This window comes from Peromyscus maniculatus, chromosome 3, assembly GCF_049852395.1.
Source record: "Peromyscus maniculatus bairdii isolate BWxNUB_F1_BW_parent chromosome 3, HU_Pman_BW_mat_3.1, whole genome shotgun sequence".
Lineage (NCBI taxonomy): Eukaryota > Metazoa > Chordata > Mammalia > Rodentia > Cricetidae > Peromyscus > Peromyscus maniculatus.
This window is the reverse complement of record NC_134854.1, coordinates 32,411,806-32,432,857: the sequence shown is the minus strand read 5'-3', so window position 1 is coordinate 32,432,857 and position 21,052 is coordinate 32,411,806. Positions and strand designations below refer to the sequence as shown.

The 21,052-nt window shown below is 38.4% G+C and overlaps 1 protein-coding gene across 1 annotated transcript in view; it reads right to left on the bottom strand.

The window, feature by feature from the left end:
* The window catches only part of Sema3e (semaphorin 3E), a 251,694-nt gene that overhangs the window by 22,624 nt on the left and 208,018 nt on the right, over positions 1-21,052 (bottom strand). The window contains exons 8-14 of the mRNA XM_042272920.2: positions 20,873-20,987; positions 20,412-20,481; positions 17,567-17,711; positions 12,150-12,372; positions 9,237-9,328; positions 3,868-3,909; positions 3,499-3,665 (exon numbers count right to left, since the gene is read on the bottom strand). Coding sequence (XP_042128854.2) covers positions 3,499-3,665; positions 3,868-3,909; positions 9,237-9,328; positions 12,150-12,372; positions 17,567-17,711; positions 20,412-20,481; positions 20,873-20,987 — 854 coding nt within the window. The remainder of the gene's footprint in view (positions 1-3,498; positions 3,666-3,867; positions 3,910-9,236; positions 9,329-12,149; positions 12,373-17,566; positions 17,712-20,411; positions 20,482-20,872; positions 20,988-21,052) is intronic.

The following is a 21,052-nucleotide window of genomic DNA, read 5'->3' as shown; positions in this document are numbered from 1 at the left end:
TTACCAAAAGATGCAAATTTTTATAAAATTAGAGTTAGAACTTCCCATGAGAGTCGTTGCTCTGAGCTAGACTGAACAGAAACGTACAGTGAAGGGAAAGGTGAGGGTTTCCAGGCCGTGTTCCAGTCTAGTGAGGACAGCTAGTTACTGTACAGCAGTTGAAGAGACACCTCAACCGCCAGAGTGGATTCCACCCTAAGTGAGCATTGCTTCACTCTCAGGGCCTACGTCTGCTGGACAAGGGAGCAGGGATCAAAAAAAGTGAAGGAGGAAATAGTTTTCATGTTGCAGAGATGACGTTTTATTGGAATTGTTATACTAGCCATATGAAGATAATAGAAACAGCATTCTAGATCATTCTAGATAAGCAACTTGAAAGGCACATAAACAATTCAAAATGTTATTCAAAATAATTAGAAACATGCATTTATGAGAAGGTTACATCTTCCAGCAAGCTCTCGGTTTCTCTCCAAAGTCATTGTCTTTTAGGTCAGTGTTAAATAAAACACGTGCAATGATCAGGTCAAGAACACTTGATCAAAGAGGCCTTGCCCTTATGAAGGCTGAATATTTTTCTTATATTCCTTAATTCTTAGAAACATGTAAAGAGGACACTGGAAATAGACAAAAGGAGAGCCAGGAGGAGAGGGGAGCCAGATTTGTGGATTATAGTGTATTTTGGAAGGTCATTTTAAAGAAGTGGCCAGACTGTGAATTACAGTCTTTACCCCATTGACTCATTTTCACCCTGTGAGAGAAAAAAATGTTTATGTAAATGACCAGTTTTTTCTCCCGGCTTCTCTTCAGGTCTGAGGCAGAAATGATCCCTATAAAAGCAAACTATTTCCTCTCCATGTGCTGGGACTTACCCCAGAGCGTCTCCTCCAGGAGTGATAATGGCTGAAAAGAATTTGACACGGTGAAAGATCTCTAGTACCCTGAACTGAGTTAATTCATTTATAAGCATGGCTTCATACCCTGGCATCTCATACCTTACTGCCTAATATTTTGTACATTTTCCTATTTTTTTCTAAATTACTATTTTAACCTCTTTTGAAAAATTATCAACTTTGTGCTGTGGAACTATCTTTGTAGACTTGTATTATTCTCCTTGGTCAATAAAAGAGCTGAATAGGTGGAGGTTAGGCAGGACTTGCAGACAGAGAGAACTCTGGGAAGAAGGAGGATGGAGTGAAGGAGTCCTGAGGAGATGCAGAGAAGGAGGAGATGAAATTGCTATAATGAGATAAGGTACTGAGCCATGTGGTAGAAAATAGATAAGAAATATGGGCTAACTAACATTGTAAGTGCTAGTAAATAACAAGCCTAAGCTATCAGCTGGGCATTTATAATTAATAATATATTGCAGTGTGGTTTTGGGGAACTGACTGATAGAACAGAGCTGACTGCTGGGACACAGAAGTACCCCACCTACAACTTTGTTGTTGCATACTTTTAAAAGATGCACAACAAATGAGAGATGTTAGCTCTGGAAATTGCTTAGTTAAAACAGCATTGCTGTTGTGTGCCTGATATAGAGCCTGCTAGTCAAGTATAATATCACGCAACTCATAAGTGTTTGGTGCAAAGTTTGAAACCATTTTTATAATGGCTAATGACAATACATCAGTAAGCCTTATATTTGTAAAATGTCCTTTTGTGATGTGACTAGAGATGACCATAAAGGAGTGTGGAGAAACATTTGATGGTCTTTGTCTATAGGTACACACCCTGATTTCAAAAGTTTAAAGAAAGAGTGTCTTTGATGAGATAAATGTATTTATCTTAATTTATTTGCTACACAGTATATACATAAGTGGCAGTATCTCAGAATAGCTCATGAGTCTCTACATGTCAGTTAAAATTAAATTTAAGCAAAAAGTTAAAACCCACTAGTATTACATCTTTAAAATAATCCCTTCAGATGAGCTCCCGTTCTTGCATTCACTCCTGAGCCAGTGAGCAGCATGGCTCCTCCTGAACACTGTTTGCCTTTGCACAATTCATCACCTTCGTCAACTGGAGCCTCCCTCGACTGTTGTCCCAGTGATGCTCAGCTATAGGATGCAATAAAACATTATGTACACTAAACTTGATCAAGTACCTAACGTACTCAGAAATGAGCTGCCTCTGGCACTGTTTTCTGTTCTACTCCCCACCCGAGGCATTGGTTTCCTGCAGACAAAGGTCTTCACATCCCAAGCTTTTAGTACAGTACGCATGTAGGTGAAAAAAACTTCCTCAGCATTTAAAGTAACTACAGCTATATTCTTCAAGAATGAGTTTGAATACTGATAAACACTTGTAGAAAAATGAAATGATTTGCTCACTTGTCCATGCAGTTGGTAAATTATTTTGCCCACACTTCTCTGAAAGACTCACTCCATCTTTGGTTTATTATATCCTGTCTTTAAACCTTTCTTAGAATGTTAATTTGCTAGAGTCAAATTAATAAAAGTTTTGAATTAATGAAGGCTTTTGTTTGTGTGTGTGTGTGTGTGTGTGTGTGTGTGTGTGTGTGTATGAGAGAGAGAGAGAGAGAGAGAGAATCATAATTTGTGTGATTCTAAAAGGATTATTATACTGATTCAGATTCAATTTGATTAAAAAATATAATTGGGAAAAAATAACCCAAAACTAAATTGAAATAACTGGAATTCATACAAATATATTTTCTGAGGAAATTTTAGATAGTTCTGTGTATTGCTTTATGTATTCCTTGTGAGAGAAAAAAAACCACCCTGCTTATTATATAAGATTTTTTTTCTTATTTATTGTCCTAAAATGTGTACAACCTCACATAGCTTGAGTGGAGAAATGGAAAAATACCCTTCAAAGTGTTTTGTGAGCCTAAACCTCTGTTTAAAGACAGCTTGGGTTTACTTTTTCTTGCAAATGGCAATGATTTCATAGAGCTATAGACATAAGAGTTCAGAGGTCTCTTAGTACCTTTCATTTGTGCTGAATTAAATCACACATTTCATTAATTACACAGGTCATGCGTTTGCCTAGGAGTTAAAATATTCACTTTCAAAATGACACAAATGAAGACCATCTGCTGGCGAGGACATGGGAAACTACAGGATGTGTTCTAGGATTTATTTATTTATTTTCTTTTTAAGTCTCTGAATCCTTCAAGTGTGGTGGCTTGCCATTTCCACGTTTTAAGTTTATCTGAACTTCATTATGTCTTGCAGGGAAAAAAAATTAAAGGACGGGGGATATTTAATGCAAAGTGAGATAAAAAGCAAAAGTCCAAAAAAAGTACACCAACCAGTTCAGCTCTGGTCAGTGTACATGATAGTGCATCACAGGGATTTGCAGAAAAATTTCAAGTTGTGAATGCTTATGTTTATGATCAGAATATAACTAGGGTAATTTGTTTAAAACAGTTTATTTTCATTGAATGGGTACAAAAAGGAAAAAAATAAAAGACCCCCCCCTCCCTCAAATGATAGCTTTTCTGAACAATGGAAATTTCCCACCAGGATGACATACCTCTTTGCATGTGCGCCTGTTGGGTAGTACCTGGAGCAGGATATGCCATCCCAGGCACAGTAAGGGTCTCGAGCCAGGCAGCAGTCAGCACAGGCACTGCCATACATGTCACAGTGATGGAATCTGACCTGAGCCACAGCGGAGGGTGATCCGATGTAGAGCTGTTGCTGCAGGAAGCAAGAGGCTGTTAGCAGGGGTGAATTTGCAGAATTCACTAAGATAGCGCCCGTGATAATATAAAATAAAAAATATAGTGATAATATAAAATAACAAACAACAGGCTTTCCATCTATAAATCCTGTGCTAACATCCTTGAATGCTTTGGTTTCAACCAACAAACAGAAAAGACCCAGCATGCAAGCAACTTACTCTCTTTGAAGAGATTTCCATGGAAATGATAGGAACTGGATCCTGAAATGAATCAAAATGTTTTCTTTTTAGTAAATATCAGAATAGCTGCTTAACAATAAGTCAAATAGTTATGAGTGGTTCTATGCTTGCAGCCTATGTCTTTGGTTTAGTAAAACACACTTTGTAATTTTTTTCTAATGAAGGGAGAAAACTGCACATACAAAGAACAATGGGTAACCCACTTGACCTAGTCTTTGTCTTTGGAATAAATAGTAATTGCTTTGAATAATACTTGTGATTCATAAACCCTTATATGTTTAAAATAATAAAGCAGAATTTTTACTGAAGCATTTAAACCACTAGAAGGAAATTAACTACATTTTAGAATATTTGTTACTCCTAGTAAAGTATGTTTTTTAACTATTTGAACTCAAGCCTGTATTGTCTCCAATAGGAATGACCATAGTGAGTCACTGTACAATGCTTGACCATGATGAAAAAACTAATTTTCTTAGGGTTACAGTAGAGGAAGGACAATGCATGGTACAGTACTGGGAGACTTCAGGTTAGGTTAGCAATTTTGCTTAATAGTTGAGCCTCTTTAATGAGCACACAAAACAAACACTGTAATCCTATAAGCAGAGAAACGTCAGGCAGATGGAACTCACTCAGGAAATAGCTACCCTTTGAGGAATTAATTTTTAAGATATTGGTTATTATGACAGTTTTTAAGTTACTTTTCAGATTATTTATTGAGTGTGTGTCCTTGTGGCATGGTGCATGTGTAGAGGTGGAGGACTGTGTGAAGACCCACAGAGGTTTCCTAGTGAGAACTTATTCAGGGTCCGAGAATCTGAACTTGCTTTACCCAGCAGGGCTGCATAAGGAGATGATTTGACCACAGGTGTGGTTACCAGGTATTTGGAAGGGTCTACATTTGGCTGTGTGGTGTGCTTTGATCTTGCAAGGGGGAGATCTTTTGCCCCACCCTTTGGTATTGTTATAAAAAGCCCTTTTGAATAAATGGAAAAGGCTGTTGGGTATTGATCCAGGCCCTCCTGAAGCTATTTTGTGTTCCTGTCTTTCTTCTTGTCAACTAGGTCTCTTTTTCTATGTAGTATTTTCTTATCCTTCTCTCATAAGCATCCCTCAAAAGGTAGGAGCTGGCCTCCCACAGATGGTGCCAGAATGTGGGACTTAGGTACAAAAGATAAGAGAGAGAGGGGGCACCATGAAGCAGGGGAACATGTCTGGTTATGAATTAATAAATTAAGCTGAGGCAGTGGTATCCTATTCTTCAGGAGTAACATTTTAAATATAAAGCAGAGTAGTTAAAGTTAGGCTGCAGCAAGTATCTCTCTCTGTCTCTGCCTATGTTTCTCTGTTTTTCTCTAAAGTTGTAAAAAAGTTTTGGTGAAGTTTAGAGAATATAAGCTTTAGGTCTAGGGATATGGTGAAGGTTTAATAAGAAAGTCACTTAGGGTAAGAGTAGTTTTTTCCTAAGCACAGATGGGACCTAGGATGTAGAAAGCAGGAGTCAGGGCTGCCCTAGCCAGGCCTCAGCATCTGAGACTTGTGGGGTATCATGGAGCAACAGGTGCTGAGCAAGCAGCAGGTTTCTGCAAGCTTTCTGCCAAGAAGAAGCCACAGCGAGAAGCAGAACAGAGATGCTGCGGGAGAGTTGAATGGCTTCTGGCCAACAGCTTAGAGAGTGCAGCAGAGATTTTGGACCCCAGCCCGAGTCCCCTGCAGCCAGAGCTTAGCAAGAGATGCCCAAGAGAGTGCAGGCGGAGAGTTGAGCAGGGCAGCATCCCCCGCCCCCCAGGGTGGAATAACAGCAGAGGTAGTGCTGCGGACCCAGGGGAAACTGATGGCTGACAGAACACCTGAGTGAGACATGCTGGAACTCAGGCTGAGCTCCCAGTGGCAGAGTGAAGTGGAGCTGAACAGTTGGCAGCATTTGACCATGGCTTGTAGCAGTGGGAGGAACCTTAAGCCTGTGTAGCATGAGGCAATTGAAAGCCCTTTAGCCTCAGGATGCAGGGGTCCTTGGCAGATGTGCTGGTTATGGGAGGCACGACAGACCAGGACTGTGAACGCCAGGAGCCAACAACCTTGTAGTTTCTATTTGCTGGCTATAGGAAGCTCTCTTTTGAGAGGACTCTGCACCAGCCAACTATTGTGGAGCTAGCAGCTTTTGTCCTGGAGCAGTTTCACCTAGGGGAAAGCTAACTGAAAGAGCTTCTCTAACTGAAAATGAGGCTTCAAAGATGCTAGTTTGAACTGAGTTGATTTGTTGTGTACAGGGGATATTTGAATATGGGACTCCTCATACTTGAAACTGTTTGCCTAAGAGTCATTATGATTCTGACAGTTATACAAAGACTTCAGGGCAGCTGATGAGGCAGGCTCTGATCTTGGGCTGTCAGTTGAACTTTAAAACTGGTGTCAAAATTGACTTTGAACTTCAAATTTCAGAAGTGGTACAGTTTTGATTTCACCTACAATTTTAACTGTGGTGACTCATGATTCATGTATCCTCTGTCTTGTTAGAGGAAAATGCAAATAGTTCTGTTAAGAAATTGCTTTTGAGTGTTTGCTAAAGTTTGTGAAGTGTAAATAGTTCTACTCAGAGTTTGCTTTTGGATGTAAATTTGTAAGAATTGTAATTGTGTATAGTAATATTCATGCTAGAATTATGTTAACCGGTTGATATTGATGAACCGTGGTTTGGTGATGCTAAGGGAGTCTTTAGGTTTGATGCAGTTGCATCAGGAGTTTACTGATTTAAAGAAGGGCTTGGTGCAGCTGAGATATCTTAGACCCATTCAAAAAGGATACTCCATCTTGGTCATCCTCTACTCCTTTATTGGGAGGTGTGGCAGCCCTAGGGACCAGAAGTATTGCTGTGGTTGTTCCAGCTACTTGGAAGCTCTTAGTGGGGACCTGATTTAGAGCTATATAGAGTTAAGCTCTGTACCTTCCCCTGCCAGAGACTGGTAGTCAGAGATGGGTAAGTCCTTCTTGCTAGCTGTCAACCTAACACAGAGTACACTTGATGGAAAGTGTATCTCAATAACAGGTAAGACTGAGTAGTGAAGAAGAAGATGACCTAAGACAGACACAGTATATCTGAGGGGTCTGAGAGGCCCTTTAAACTATTAAGAAAGGGAAGCTGTGGAGACTCACAGTGGTTTCCTAGTGAGAACTTACTCAGGGTCCAAGAATATAAACTTGCTTTACCCAGTAGGGCTGCATAAGGAGATGATTTGACCACAGGTGTGGTTACCAGGTACTTGGAAGGGTCTATATTTGGCTATGCAGTGTGCTTTGATCTTGCAAGGGGATGATCTAGCAAGGGGGAGATCTTTTGCCCTGCCCATTGGCATTGTTATAAAAAGCCCTTTTGAATAAATGGAAAAGGCTGTTGGGTATTGATCCAGGCCCTCCTGAAGCAATTTCTGTGTTTCTGTCTTTCTTCTTGTCAACTAGGTTTCTCTTTCTATCTAGTACTTTCTTATCCCTCTCTCATAAGAACCCTTCAAAAGTTGGGATCTGGCCTCCCACAGGACTGTTTCTGGGAATCTGTGCTCTCCTTCTACCATGTGGGTTCCTGGGATCAAACCCAGAACATGAGGCTTGGTAGCAAACTACTTTCCTGGCTGAGACATCTCTCCCACTTTATCAGTTTTTTGTCTTGTTTTTCTTTCTTTCTTTCTTTCTTTCTTTCTTTCTTTCTTTCTTTCTTTCTTTCTTTCTTTCTTTCTTTCTTTCTTTCTTTCTTTCTTTCTTCCTTCCTTCCTTCCTTCCTTCCTTCCTTCCTTCCTTCCTTTCTTTCTTTCTTTCTTTCTTTCTTTCTTCCTGGTTTCTGTTTGTTTGTTGTGTGTGTGTGTGTGTGTGTGTAACATTTTAAACAATGAAACACTTTGCACATGAGGGCATTATTCATTTATTTATCTAGGTAACAAAAGAGTTAATGTGGAAAGATACATTGGTAGGTACTGATAATTAGAGCTATTGTTTCAAGTGTTAAATTAAATATTGCGTAAAGACCCACAATGAAAAATAACAAGTGTATCTGCTGTAATTGAGACAGAAGGGAGGTTTGCCCAGCACTAGGGAAATCCACTCTTAAGCATAGCAAAGACAAAATATCTTACTCTCCATTAATCAAGTCTTTCCACTGACATCCTTTATACTCATATATGGTCAGTCGTCATCGTTTGTAGATTCTGATTTGCAAAATGCCTACCTGCTAAATTAGATTATAATCCTAATATTAATATCGAAGTGTATGTTTTCTTTTTCACACAAGCACAGAAAGAGAGCACAAAGAAACTGAAAGTGTGAAATGTCCACATCCATAGCTAGGTCAGCATGGTGACTTTCCAAATCCTTCAGTCTTGTGGTTTAGATAAGTGTCCACTTCATGGACTATTTAGTACCATTTTGTTTCATTTCATCGGTAAGCTTTTTGATGATGTTTTGGTGCTCAACATGTGTTCAAGCATGGTGCTGATGTGCTATGAACTGTTTTGCAAACTCAAAACAGCTGCAAGGCATCTTAACATCCAGGGTGATGTAAGACTTGGGCTCCATTCGGGCATGAGTTACAATGATATTGATGGTGAGATCAGTAATGTGTCATCAACAATGTAGACTGAGATGCTTTAAACAGAAACACACACAAAGCAAGGCTGGAATTGTTCTGGTGAAAATACCATGATCAGAAATTTACAAGATCCTCTTAGGCAGAAATATGAGTCAAGGTTGAGGAATAGGTTTAAACATGATATCTGTTTCACTAATAAGACTGTATGGTATATATTTACTCATTTTGTTAGAGATCCACATACATAAATGTATTTTTCATAAATTTGTTTTATCTTAAATTTTGCATATGATTTTCCATTTTTTCTTTATTAATTTCTTTGTATAATTAATATGCTATAGTTAAACATAGTATACACTTCCTGCCACAATGTACACTATTTGGAATGTGTCACTTAGTGTTAGTGTCAGTAATGTTTGTGCAAGACATGAGTCTTCACCAGTGGTTCTGGAAGTCATGTGTGAAATACGTGCTACTTCTTTACGACACAGATGTTAGATATTGACATTTTCTTCTACTACAAGCACAATGGCATTTCTGAACATTCTGACCACAAGAGAGAAGCACTAGATTTTAAATTATTCTTCACTTCAATTTTCTCTAAATTCAAAACACACTTATTAGAGAAAAAAATTCTGAAACTGATATAATATTTTCTCCTTATTTCTGGCTTTGATTGTCTGTGGTGTGTGAATCTGGGCTGTATTGTTTAGCTCAGATTACAGATGTATGTATGTATGTATGTATGTATGTATGTATGTATGTATGAAATTACCTTAAATATCTGAAGTTCCTCTAGAATGACTTCTTCCATCCACTCTGTTTCTTGGTTGTAAATTGTGATCACTTTCAGCACAATTCCTGTATCTGTGAAAAAGAAAAATAGGTAATCATCAAAGCGGAATGAGGATCCAGTCTTCAAATGGGACTGAAAATATGATGCACAGAACATGCAATCACTGCCAGCTGAAAATCACATGACTACTTATACATCAATAGCTTCAATTAGCAAAGAGCAATTTTGTATGCTGAGCCAAATTTTTAAATGATAAACCGATTTTTTCAAGTAGTTTGGTTATTACAAAAATGAAATCATAGATTCAAAAACCAAACTGCCATATTTTAGAAGTTTCTTTTGTGATACATCAGATAAGAAGATAACTCTGCCTAAGCCTCATGTAGGGTCAGAATTGTGATGTACTTTTAGGCACAAAAGACACAAATTACTGTTTTGTTTCTCTTTGATGATATTGAACACAGGGCCTACCATATTCTAGGCAAAACCCCTACCAATGGGCTGCATCCTAAGACCTATGTATACTAGTTTTTCAAATAACTGGCTTGGGGTCAATATAAAAGTGTAATATATGTTAACTTAGGCCCTAAAAGATATTTTTTAGCTCCAGATTTTCTCTGATATAATTTGTTCTTTTAGATCAGTGGTTTCCAATCTGTGGGTCATGACCCAATTGGGGTCACATATCGGATATCATGTACATCAGATATTTATGTTATGACTGATAACTGTAGCAAAATTACAGTTATGAAGTAGTGACAAAATAATTTTATTGCTGGAGGCTGCCACAACATAAGGAGCTGTATTACAGGTTATCAGCATCAGGAAGGTTCAGAACCACTGCTTCAGATTGTTTTTTCTGAATTTTTTGTTTAAGGAAAATTGGCTACATTTACATTACATTGTAAACCAAGACTAGGTACATCCATATTGAAATTGGGAAGGATGGGCTGGGGAGATTGCTCAGCATGGAAATTGATTGCTATGTAACCATGGGGATGTGGGTTCATCCTCAGCACCCTTGTAACAACCTGGACACAGCAGCATACCCGGAGTCCTTGCTCTGGGCATGCAAAGACAGAATGATACCTGGGGCTTGCTGGCCAGCCAAGTCTACCCCTTACGGGAAGACTAATAGCTGGTTTTCAACTACTCAGCTTCCATAACTACCTGTTGCTTCATAAAACTGTTTCTAGTTTAGATTTCCATTTTAAGTTTTGTTATTACTGACATTCTGAGTTTGTTCTATCAGCTTATAATTAGGATAAGAAATTAATTTACACCCACACACAACTTTATATGATTAGAAAAAATAATTCACAAAATATATTAGATTTTTGGAAGTATTAATCCATGAACTGTGAGATTTGAGCAATTTATCAAAAATTATCAAATCCTATATATGAGTTAATAAAACTAGATTATAATTAACCTGAGAGCAACCACCTTCATTTTTCTATTAACTAAGAAGAATAAAAATTGTTCCATTTTAGAAATTAAGCAGTTTACATGATGACATCAGACGAAAGCAAAAATGTCAGTTGATTTATTCATGTTGAAGCAGCGATTGTGCAATAATGCCTGTAGTCAGAAGTTTTCCTGTGTTCCGCCTATTCCTGTAGCCACTGGGACCCAAGTAAACACAGAGGCTTATATTACTTACAAACTGTATGGTCTAATGGCTCAGGCTTCTTGCTAGCTAGCTCTTTCATCTTAAATTAACCTACTCCTATTAATCCATATGTTGCCACATGGTTGTGGTATTACCAGTCTGCTGGCGTCTCGTTGCTCCATTGGTGGTGGGCTCCCATCTTCCCCATCTTGCCTTTCTCTTTCCTGTCTCTTCTTGGATTTCCTGCCTGCCCCTAAGCTGCCTTGTCATAGGCCAAAACAGCTTACTTACTAACGAATGGGAACAACATATATTCACTGTGTACAGAAAGACATCCCCCAGCAAATGACAGCCAAATATTGCATTAGAGCCCATGCCTGGCAAATATTGGGGGGGGGGGATTATTATTTACTAGCTTTTCCAATATGTTTTTCATACATCTCTAACAGCTTAATTTGTTTCGGAAGATTGCCGCACAATATGACAATATCAATGAGTTAAATATGATGTCGGTGATATTTCCTGAATGTTTTAAAAGAGCTTTGATAAATCAAATAAGAAAACAGTTTTTAGGGGGTTAGATGTCTTCTGTTTTCTATGACATTTAATATAAGATACTATAACCATTTTAATCACAGTTCAGTCTTGCTTTTGGAAATTCCTCTTTTTTTAAATGGTCAGAAATCACCATGTGTGAACTAGTGATCAGGTAATTTTAGGTTTCTTACAGAGCTCTGATTCTTATATAATATTGAACTCACAGAGCACATTATTAACCTTATCAATAGTGATAAAATACAGCCTACAGTGTGGGTCTATTAAGTTATGTTTAATGTTTCTTTGCTTAAATTTTTCAGAAAACAAAAAGCAGTAGACCAGAGAAGCATGAATAGGTCTTAGCAATACATCCTCTTCCTGGTGTACCCAGGCCAGGACCCCTGGCAATATCTTGTTTGAAACTCCCTAGGGCAGAATGCTTAAGGATGCTTCTTAAGATCATGGCTGTGGCCAGTACTGTGCTGCACATGCATGGAGAAGAGAATTTTAAGCTAAAGCACCACACAGAATTTGTTCTTCATAACACTGGGTGCTCCACAATTTGCAAGTTTCTTCCCACAAATAAGATTTAATGTGGAGGCATTAAATGAATCTATAAATTTATTTGGTCATTGTATCTTTAGCAGTGTGCAAATAGGCTAGTGGAACAACATGGTAATTCCTGACTGATAAAAGTTACCTGAAGGCGAGCTGAAATGTATCAATGCTTTCTGTGTCTTTACCTGTCCCAATAAATAAGACATCGTACTGGCCGTCCTCAGCCTCCACTCGGTCCACTGCTAGTTGCTTCAGGTTGTATTTTCCATCAGTTTTTACTAGTATTGGTTTTTTGTGAGCAGGCTTTATGGGCTGGTACATTAGTGGGTGAGTCCTTGCGAATCGAATGGCATCATCAGGGTAGTCTTTGGTGGTTCCATACTTCCCTCCGTTCACTTTGCTGGCACACTAAAATGCAAGTGGGTTAGTTCACTCTTTCTCTCAACCTGAAGAGCAAATGCATCACCACCAACAAGGAGAGTTAGAAAAGGCAAATAGGCTCAAGCAATGAACTCTGCATTCAGTAGTACAGAGGAGCTCCACATCTATTGTTGCTGAAATGGATTCAGTGCTAAAATTTTCAAAAGAAAACTAAATTATTTTTAAAATGCAGCATTGAAAAGACACAGAGAACACTGAAATCCAAAAAACTAAAAATATATATAATACAGGACAATTTGGGGGGGGGGACAGCAAATAAATGCAACAATACGAATGATCAAAATACGTTCTATGGTTTTGAATTTTGTTTTCTATTTGAAGTAAAATTTCAAACTGAAGAATCTATCATTTGCTGTTGACATAGTTTAGTGGCAGAGTGCTTGGCTAGCATGCATGAAGCCCTGGATCCAATCTATAGCACCTCAAAGAAAAAGGAAAAGAAAGGAAAAAAGGAAGAAAAAAATGAGAAAAGAAAGGAGAGAAAGGAAATACAGAAGGATGTATCATTCATCAGAACAACACATTTCTTTTAGTAATAAATCTCTAAGGTTTAGGATCACAGTAAGAGGTACGCAAGCGCTGGAGAGGTGAGGCACGAAGGACTCCATGTCTAAAGACAGCCTGAGCTACAAAGTGAGACCTTGCCTTAAAAATAAATAAATTAATAAATGGACCATAATTGTACTAAGTAGATCTCTCTTTATTAAAACCACCATGTTAAGTGGTGATGTCTGCTTTCTGGCTGCAAAATTACAGCATGACAATATAGAGAATTATTCAAATTCTATCATCACTAATTAAGTGGACGACAAAACCTCTTTGCATTGTTCTGATATAATCTGTATAAATTTGTATTCTTTCATATGTATCTGAAACCAACCAAATGACAAACTAGTTACTTGCCCTCACGGGTTGCATTTCTTAAGACACTGATGCTCAAATCACAACCACAGAGCACCCTGAGACATGCAGCCTGGAATCATCACACTGAGCTTTGCTTTCTAACAACTGCCTCTCATTCTCACATGGGCTCCTCTTGAATCAACATCAGTTGTAACAATATCTGATTTTTTTTTTCTAGTTTGAAGTAGAAATGCAGAATTTAAGTAGCCAGGTTCTGTAAAAGGGGCATTTATAATGGTTTGTTTTTTAAAGTCGGTCCATATGCCTAAGTTTGGCATCAATTGTGCACTGGGGTGCACTTGCATGGTACATTATTGGAAACATTTTAGACTACCTTGGAAGAAATTCAACAACCAGTCACTTCCTCCGACCTCCTCTAAGGCCATGTGGTTTCAAGAAGCATTTTCAGCTAAGCCACAGGAGTGGATTTTCCCATTTAAATTGCAATTTCAAGCAATAGAGTGAAATAAAATATACTTTATGTCTTACTGGGAGTAATAATTTTAAGCCAGTGTGAGTGATTATCACGATAAAGCTTTACACTTGCTAATGGAGGTGAGGTTTGCTTTCATTTGGAGCTTTGGCTCTACAAAAATGGTTTCTCTATGACTTTGTGGTAATCATGGAATCAGTGTAGGCTCACAATCTCACCAGATGCTTGTTAAAATGAAGATATGGCCCTCCATGACAAGCCAAATGTTTGCTCACTGTGACTCATATAAAACACACAATGGCAAACCTTTTCCAACATAGTTGCATATGGGATTCATGATCTAAATCTACACCATCATCTTCATTATTGTCAGTTTTAGACATGTCCCAATCAAAAGCATAGAAGTTGATATAAGTTAGAGTTTTGGTAGTAACATTTCAGAGACAAATGATAGAATTTCCTTTGCTCTGCTAATGGAACAAATTGAGAGAAGGTCTGTCCTGGGGAACACAGAAGTGAACATAGATATTAAAATATTAAAACTGGACATGACATGGGATACTAATTCTCCTCACAAGGCTGGAAGAAAACTATATATAGTATGCCCATTTTAATAAATATTTTTATGCTTACCAGTACTCCTAAAATTGAAAGTTCAGTTGGAGCTACTTGGCTGGAGTATCAGTGGGAACATACTGTATGATGCTGCTTAGATGTGTCTATTCACGGTTATATCCTTTGCATTAAATAACTAGCATAAAACTCCACATGACACTGCTGTGGATATTGCTCTCTATATAAATAAAACACTGATGGCCAGTTGCCAGGCAGGAAGTAGGTGGGACAAGGAGAGAGGAGAATTCTGGGAAGCGGAAGGCTGAGAGGAGAGACACTGCAGCCACCGCCAGGATAAGCAGCATGTGAAGACGCTGGTAGGCCACCAGCCACGAGGCAAGGTATAGATTTATAAAAATGGGTTAATTTAAGATATAAGAACAGTTAGCAAGAAGCCTGCCATGGCCATACAGTTTATAAGTGATATAAGCGTCTGAGTGATTATTTTATAAGTGGATTGTGGGACTGCGGGGCTTGGGGAACCTGGAGAGAAGCCCTCCAGCAACAAATGGCGCCCAACGGCTCGAGTTTCCACCTTAAACCTGAGAATATTTAATAACCAATTCTACACAGAGCCAAAACCAGGTTCCTGTTTCTTGTCTCATATTAGCAGCTAGACGCCGCAAAACGCGGGTTTGAACACTGGCGGGTTCCTGGCGTGTGTGTTTGACCGGTAGTATGGCGGGAATGAGGAGTCTGCCAGCGGCACATTAAGCTGTGTAGTAGATTTAGTCTTTACTAGTATTTTTTTTAAAAAAAGGTTTCTGGGCTACATGCTGCTTTGATAAAAGCTTAGACCCACTATTTCTGAGACTTGATGACTCCCAGAGCTGGCGGAAAATGTACCACTGCCATGTTGGGAAGCTGAAGTGGGCGGAGCCAGCAGCCACAGCGCTGTTTCAGGCTTAGAAGGATGCAGTTTAAAGCAATAGGCTCACAAAAAGACTGATTCAGATAACATCGTTTACAATGTGTGTAAAATATACGTAGGCTTGAAAGAGACAAAAAAATTAATGTAAAAAGCCACGTAAAGATGAATATTACACAGACAATCTGGATTGTGTTGTCTTTGGGATTTTTAACTGCAAAAAAACATTTGATCAAAAAAGATGTTGAATTAAACCAATATGTATATTTTAAAGGTAACTTGACTTCGAAATTTGGATTTAAGGATATGTTGCTTTGGAAAAGAGGTTCTGCTTTTGTTTCCACAGAAAGCCAGAGGCTATGGATTTGTTCCATATTAAGATACATCAGGTTTCACCAGCCAAGACCCCCTGAAAGGTCTCCGATGACACCATGGCCCAGATGATCCAACATCCAGAGCGGTTTCAAGGCAACTGGTTCACACAATACAGCCTTACGGACTACCCCATAGGCCTAAAATTTTCTTTGCGTCCCCATAAGATACAGCGCCCCCCTCCAGCAGGAAGTAGTAAGAGATGCTACGTCCAAATTCCCAAATATACCAAGCTGGCTTTAGAGGTGGAATTGGCTCACTCCTCCTCTAAACCCAGACATATTGCTTAAAAAAAAAAAAATGGTTAAGAGATTCTTGTGTCCCAAGTCAGAAGAGCCCTCTGGTGCGGGACAGAGAAAAACCAATATTTTTATTTAAAACAGGTTGATTATAAATGTGATCTCTTTCTAAAAAAGAAAAGGGGATATGATATAGATATATAGGATATAGAGATGATAAGATAAAAGGGTAGATTAATGAACCTACTTTTAAGAACAACTTGTTTAAAATGTTTTACATTGGTATAGATTTTAGTTTATGTTTAAAATGTTTTACATTGGTATAAATTTTAGTTTATTGATACAAACTTAAAGTTAATTTTGTTATACTGTATATATATATATATATATATATATATATATATATATATTTCCTTTCTTGTTTGAGGTATTATGTTTATGTAACTCATTTAAAATTGTAATGGATAATTAAGAAATAGATTAATAATTAGTCATCTATGATAATCATATTTGTAGCCATGTTAGTTAAGTCTTCTAGGTATACATAGATATATTTCAGATAGATAGGTAATCTTCAAACACTTCATAGACCTAGAGAATATGGCATTTAAATAACTTAAAATTCTGTTGACGTGAGACACAATTGCTCCTGGCTACACCAATTGATCCCGAGAGAATGTTGGGCTTCTAAGACATTTCCATTTGGAAGTTTGTCTTTTTGGCACAAAATGGCCTACTGGGCAAAAAACTGCCCTTGCCTTGATGCCTGACAGTACAAATGCAATGCTGTCCTTTCTGGACAAGCGGGACACAAGGAAAGCGACCACTGTACTCTGCCAAGACAGGGTAAGATGGTCTTTCAGAAATCCTGCTTCTGAAAATGGTCTGTCAGATACTCTAGGCCTGTAGCCAATTTAAATGCACCAACAATGCTAAGAAATATTAGGTGACTGTCAGGCTGCCAGCTGTCTTGGTCTACTTTTGCAAGATTCCTGAAAATTGCTTGCATCCATCTACCATTTCTCAGGTACCATTATGTTCCTTCTCAGGTCTTTGATGTGGTTGAAAACTAGATAGTTGTAATTTCCTCAGTTATGATAAAAGATAAGTTAGATATAAAACCTTAAATTCACAAATATTAGGACATCTTCTTTAATATTGTAACTGCAATTCGATAATTGTTTTGTTATATGTTATTTTACCATGTTAAAGTTAAAATCTTCCTTTTTAAAAAAAAGAAGAAAAGGGGAAGTGCTGTGGATATTGCTCTATATATAAATAAAACACTGATGGCCATTTGCCAGGCAGGAAGTAGGTGGGACAAGGAGAGAGGAGAATTCTGGGAAGCGGAAGGCTGAGAGGAGAGACACTGCAGCCACCGCCAGGATAAGCAGCATGTGAAGACGCTGGTAGGCCACCAGCCACGAGGCAAGGTATAGATTTATAAAAATGGGTTAATTTAAGATATAAGAACAGTTAGCAAGAAGCCTGCCATGGCCATACAGTTTATAAGTGATATAAGCGTCTGAGTGATTATTTTATAAGTGGATTGTGGGACTGCGGGGCTTGGGGAACCTGGAGAGAAGCTCTCCAGCTACATGACACTGTTCTTTCTTTAGTCTTGGAACATTCTTATAGATATGAAATTCTTAAATACTCTAGCTGCAGAGATGGAACATGTGAAACAAAGACTTCAAACATAAGAGCAATACGTCGACTGATTGTACTTACAGAACCAGGCCTCGGGTAAGGGACTTTTCCTTCATATAGTGACCAGTGGTATTCAGGGCCTTCTTTATGTGCATATGGGCCATTAAAGGCTTCCCGGATACTTGACATGTGATAGACACATATAGCATGGCCTCTAAATATATTGCTGAAAAATAAAAATTATAAATCTAGATGTAACTAAGAGTTCACTTGGTCAAATGCCCCAATATATGTATATTAGAATTAAAACGAGTAAAAAGCAATTTCTTAAAGCAGAGTCTAGAAATCTTAACTATTATAATAATTTAAGTAATGAAATTGAAAGACTTTCTATTCCTTCATTTCCTATTTTCTAAATCTGTAAATGACATTAGAAGGATGGAATTGTGCAACTTCACTTTGTAATTGTTGGGTCCTATGATGTGTTCCTGTATTTTTGAATGATTTCACTTCACTATTTATGTACTTATTAATTCTTTGAGAAAGGCAGGCGCTACAGTTAGAGCAGCATCAGAGGCTGGCTTCCAAGAGCCTGTCCTCTCATTCCCCCACGTGGTTCTAAAGATCAAACGTAGATCGTCAAGCTTGGCAGCAAGTTCCTTTACCTGCTGAGCCATCTTGTCAGGCCCCCCCGCCCTTTATATCTTTTTAAAGATTATTAGCCATTTGAATTGATCACTTTAAGGGGATATTTCTATGTCATTACATCTGGAATGCAGCTAGTGAGCCTTAATCACTATGATGCTTGCTGCGGATTTTACTGCCCATTCTAGCTGCATTTTAGTGGGTTTGCTGGGAGCCTTTGCACTCCTTCTTAGCATGGTGTCCTTTAAATATTAGAACATTTGCTAAACTCTCCTTTAGAGTCACTGAGTTCTTTAGTGATGGGAAGATTATATAAAACCTCATATGTAGCAGTGATCAAAATGATTTTTGAAATGGTAAGCTATCCTTTCAGAGGATAAAGACCATTGTTGAATACGTTAGTGGGAACATCTGCAATCACGTTTAGTGAAAAGATATTGTTATAGTTCTTGAACACAGAGCCACCATTTGAAAGATGTATGCCCTTTCATAGCCTCCACATTATGTGAGTTAAAATAAATGATGTTTGTGAAGGAGCTTTAGTAAAATGTGAAGTCTATGTAAATGTGTTTCCTGCACCCTGGGCCAGCTGTAGAACAGCAGTCATGTTACTGTCTTAGGACATCAATTCACACATTTTTATAACACACCTTGAAGCAATTGGAAATGCCTGTGATATGGGGAAAACTAGACCGTCCCAGCTGAGGTGGCCACAAACCTTTGATCACCATTCTACAAATATCAACCTCTGTGGCAGGTACAGCTGGGAGCTTTTTTCCTCTCTCAGATTTATATATAAATTGAACAAAGTTGAAATCATGGAAGGAAATCATGTCTTTGATTTCTCTGAATAATCCAATATGCTATCATTTAGGAGATTAGCTTTTAAGCTGATAATTTTAACGAATAGAAAATACAGATTACCTCATAGATCAAATTTATCATTCAAGAATTATCACATGATACAAAAATTGTTTGCTGGCATAAGAAAAATGAAGTAAAAGGGGGCTATCTGTGTATTGTGGTGAATACCAATATATATTAACTTTTTAAATTTATACCAGAATATAGTTCTGGTATATTATACCAGAATATAGAAAGAATTGTTCCCATATTATTGTGTGGAAGAAAGGTCTGGTTAAAACAAGATACTTGTTCAAAGAGCTTTTAGGTGTTTTAATTCAAAGTGATCATTAAAAATCACCTGCTGAAAATCTAAACAAAATTGTGGGAAGACTTAAGTAAGCCCCAGCTGCGGGGTTAGACTGCAAGTTCATGTTAACATATTGATGATGAGAACTAGTAACATCAATCCATCTCTGCTGAAATGCTGAGGTCTTTCCTTCTTTATTCTTGGTGCTATCACTTTCCTTTTGAAAGACACTCAGGGAATTATGTATACAAATTTTCAACTGAAATCAATTCTACGAATATTTCTTATTTCATATATCAATGCACGTAAAATATTACATTATAGTACTCTTCCATAGATATGTAAAATGAAAAAACTGTAAAGGGAAAAGTGACATATATCTCAGCTTTAAGCTCAAGCCCCATGTTTCACAGCTGGGAAGCAGATGACAAGCGCGTGTTCATTATGAGTCTACTTAGGAGGAAGACATAAGAAAAGGTGTGAGGACTTATTCCTGCCTAAGGACTTGGGAGCATTTTTTGGACATAGGTGGCAAGTATCAAAGAGCTGATCTAAACTGATGTTGGAAGGGCAAGTCATGTCCAGCAGTAACAGTGAATAAAGGGGGCGGGGCCGGGGGGAGACCCAATGCCTAGAACTGCTGAGGTCAATGCTGAGATCTGTCAAGGTGTTATAGCCATTGGAGAAGCCAGAGAGAAAGTACCACAAAACCAGTGCTGAAGAGTTACTAGAGCACTTTGAAAGCTTGGATTAGAGATTTTCATCTGAAAACAAAACAAAACAAAACAGAAAACAAATAACCTAGTCTTGACAATATGGGAGTGCTAGCTTATAACCCAACCATTTAAAATGTCAAATAGTTGTACACGGTAATGGAAGAGATTGGTAGAGAGGGCAGTTGTAAGAGATGATGGGACGCTATGAAGAAACACTAAGGGCTAGCCCAGGTTTGTGCTCTGATGAGTGAAGGCCAGCAGCAGTCAGGGGGAGCAAGAGAGACTGGACACTTAGAAAGAACAGAGGCTGGGAATGATGCTGGGGTTGGTCTCTGAGATATGGGCATCATGAAAGGTACTGCACTGAGACAATTTTTCTCTTATAGTGTTTTATTGACTGTCAATTTCTCACCTGGTAGTGTTAAACAGTCCAAATATCACAGGATTCTTAGGATCTCTGGTAGGCAGTAAAAACACATCCTCTGAAAGAATGGAAGACCATTCCATCCGTTAGTATTTTAACCTTCTTTGCATGTGAAGAAAACACATTTACATAAGACAGTTCAGAACTATGTATTTTAAGACCTGATTTCCCATTCTACAGCTGTGAGCAGGACAGAAGAACGATCCATGGCTCTACTCTGGGTGACAGAGAACGAGTGAGCAGTGCTCCTCTACAGGAGTGAGGCGACTCTCTGCCGTGCACCCCTGCTGCCCTCTGAATGGGTCAAAGTGAAGAGACAGAAACCTGCCTTTGTCTGAAGAGGTCAAATACCTCCAGGAGACATTTTCTCCACATATGCCCGAGACCGTGACAGGAATAGAGGAATGTGCACACAGAAGAGGAAAATGCAGACCCTCTGAAATAGTTACCCAGCTCATCAAAATACGTGTCGATTCCATTCACTCCTGGTACAGAGCAAACCAGTCTCGCTTTAAGGAATGTGCTCCACTTGTTCACCAATATTCTCTGTCCTCCCACGTCATTCTGGGAAAAATGAAACGGACAAATGAATACTTAAAAGGACATTTACAAAGCAAGGTTTAACATGG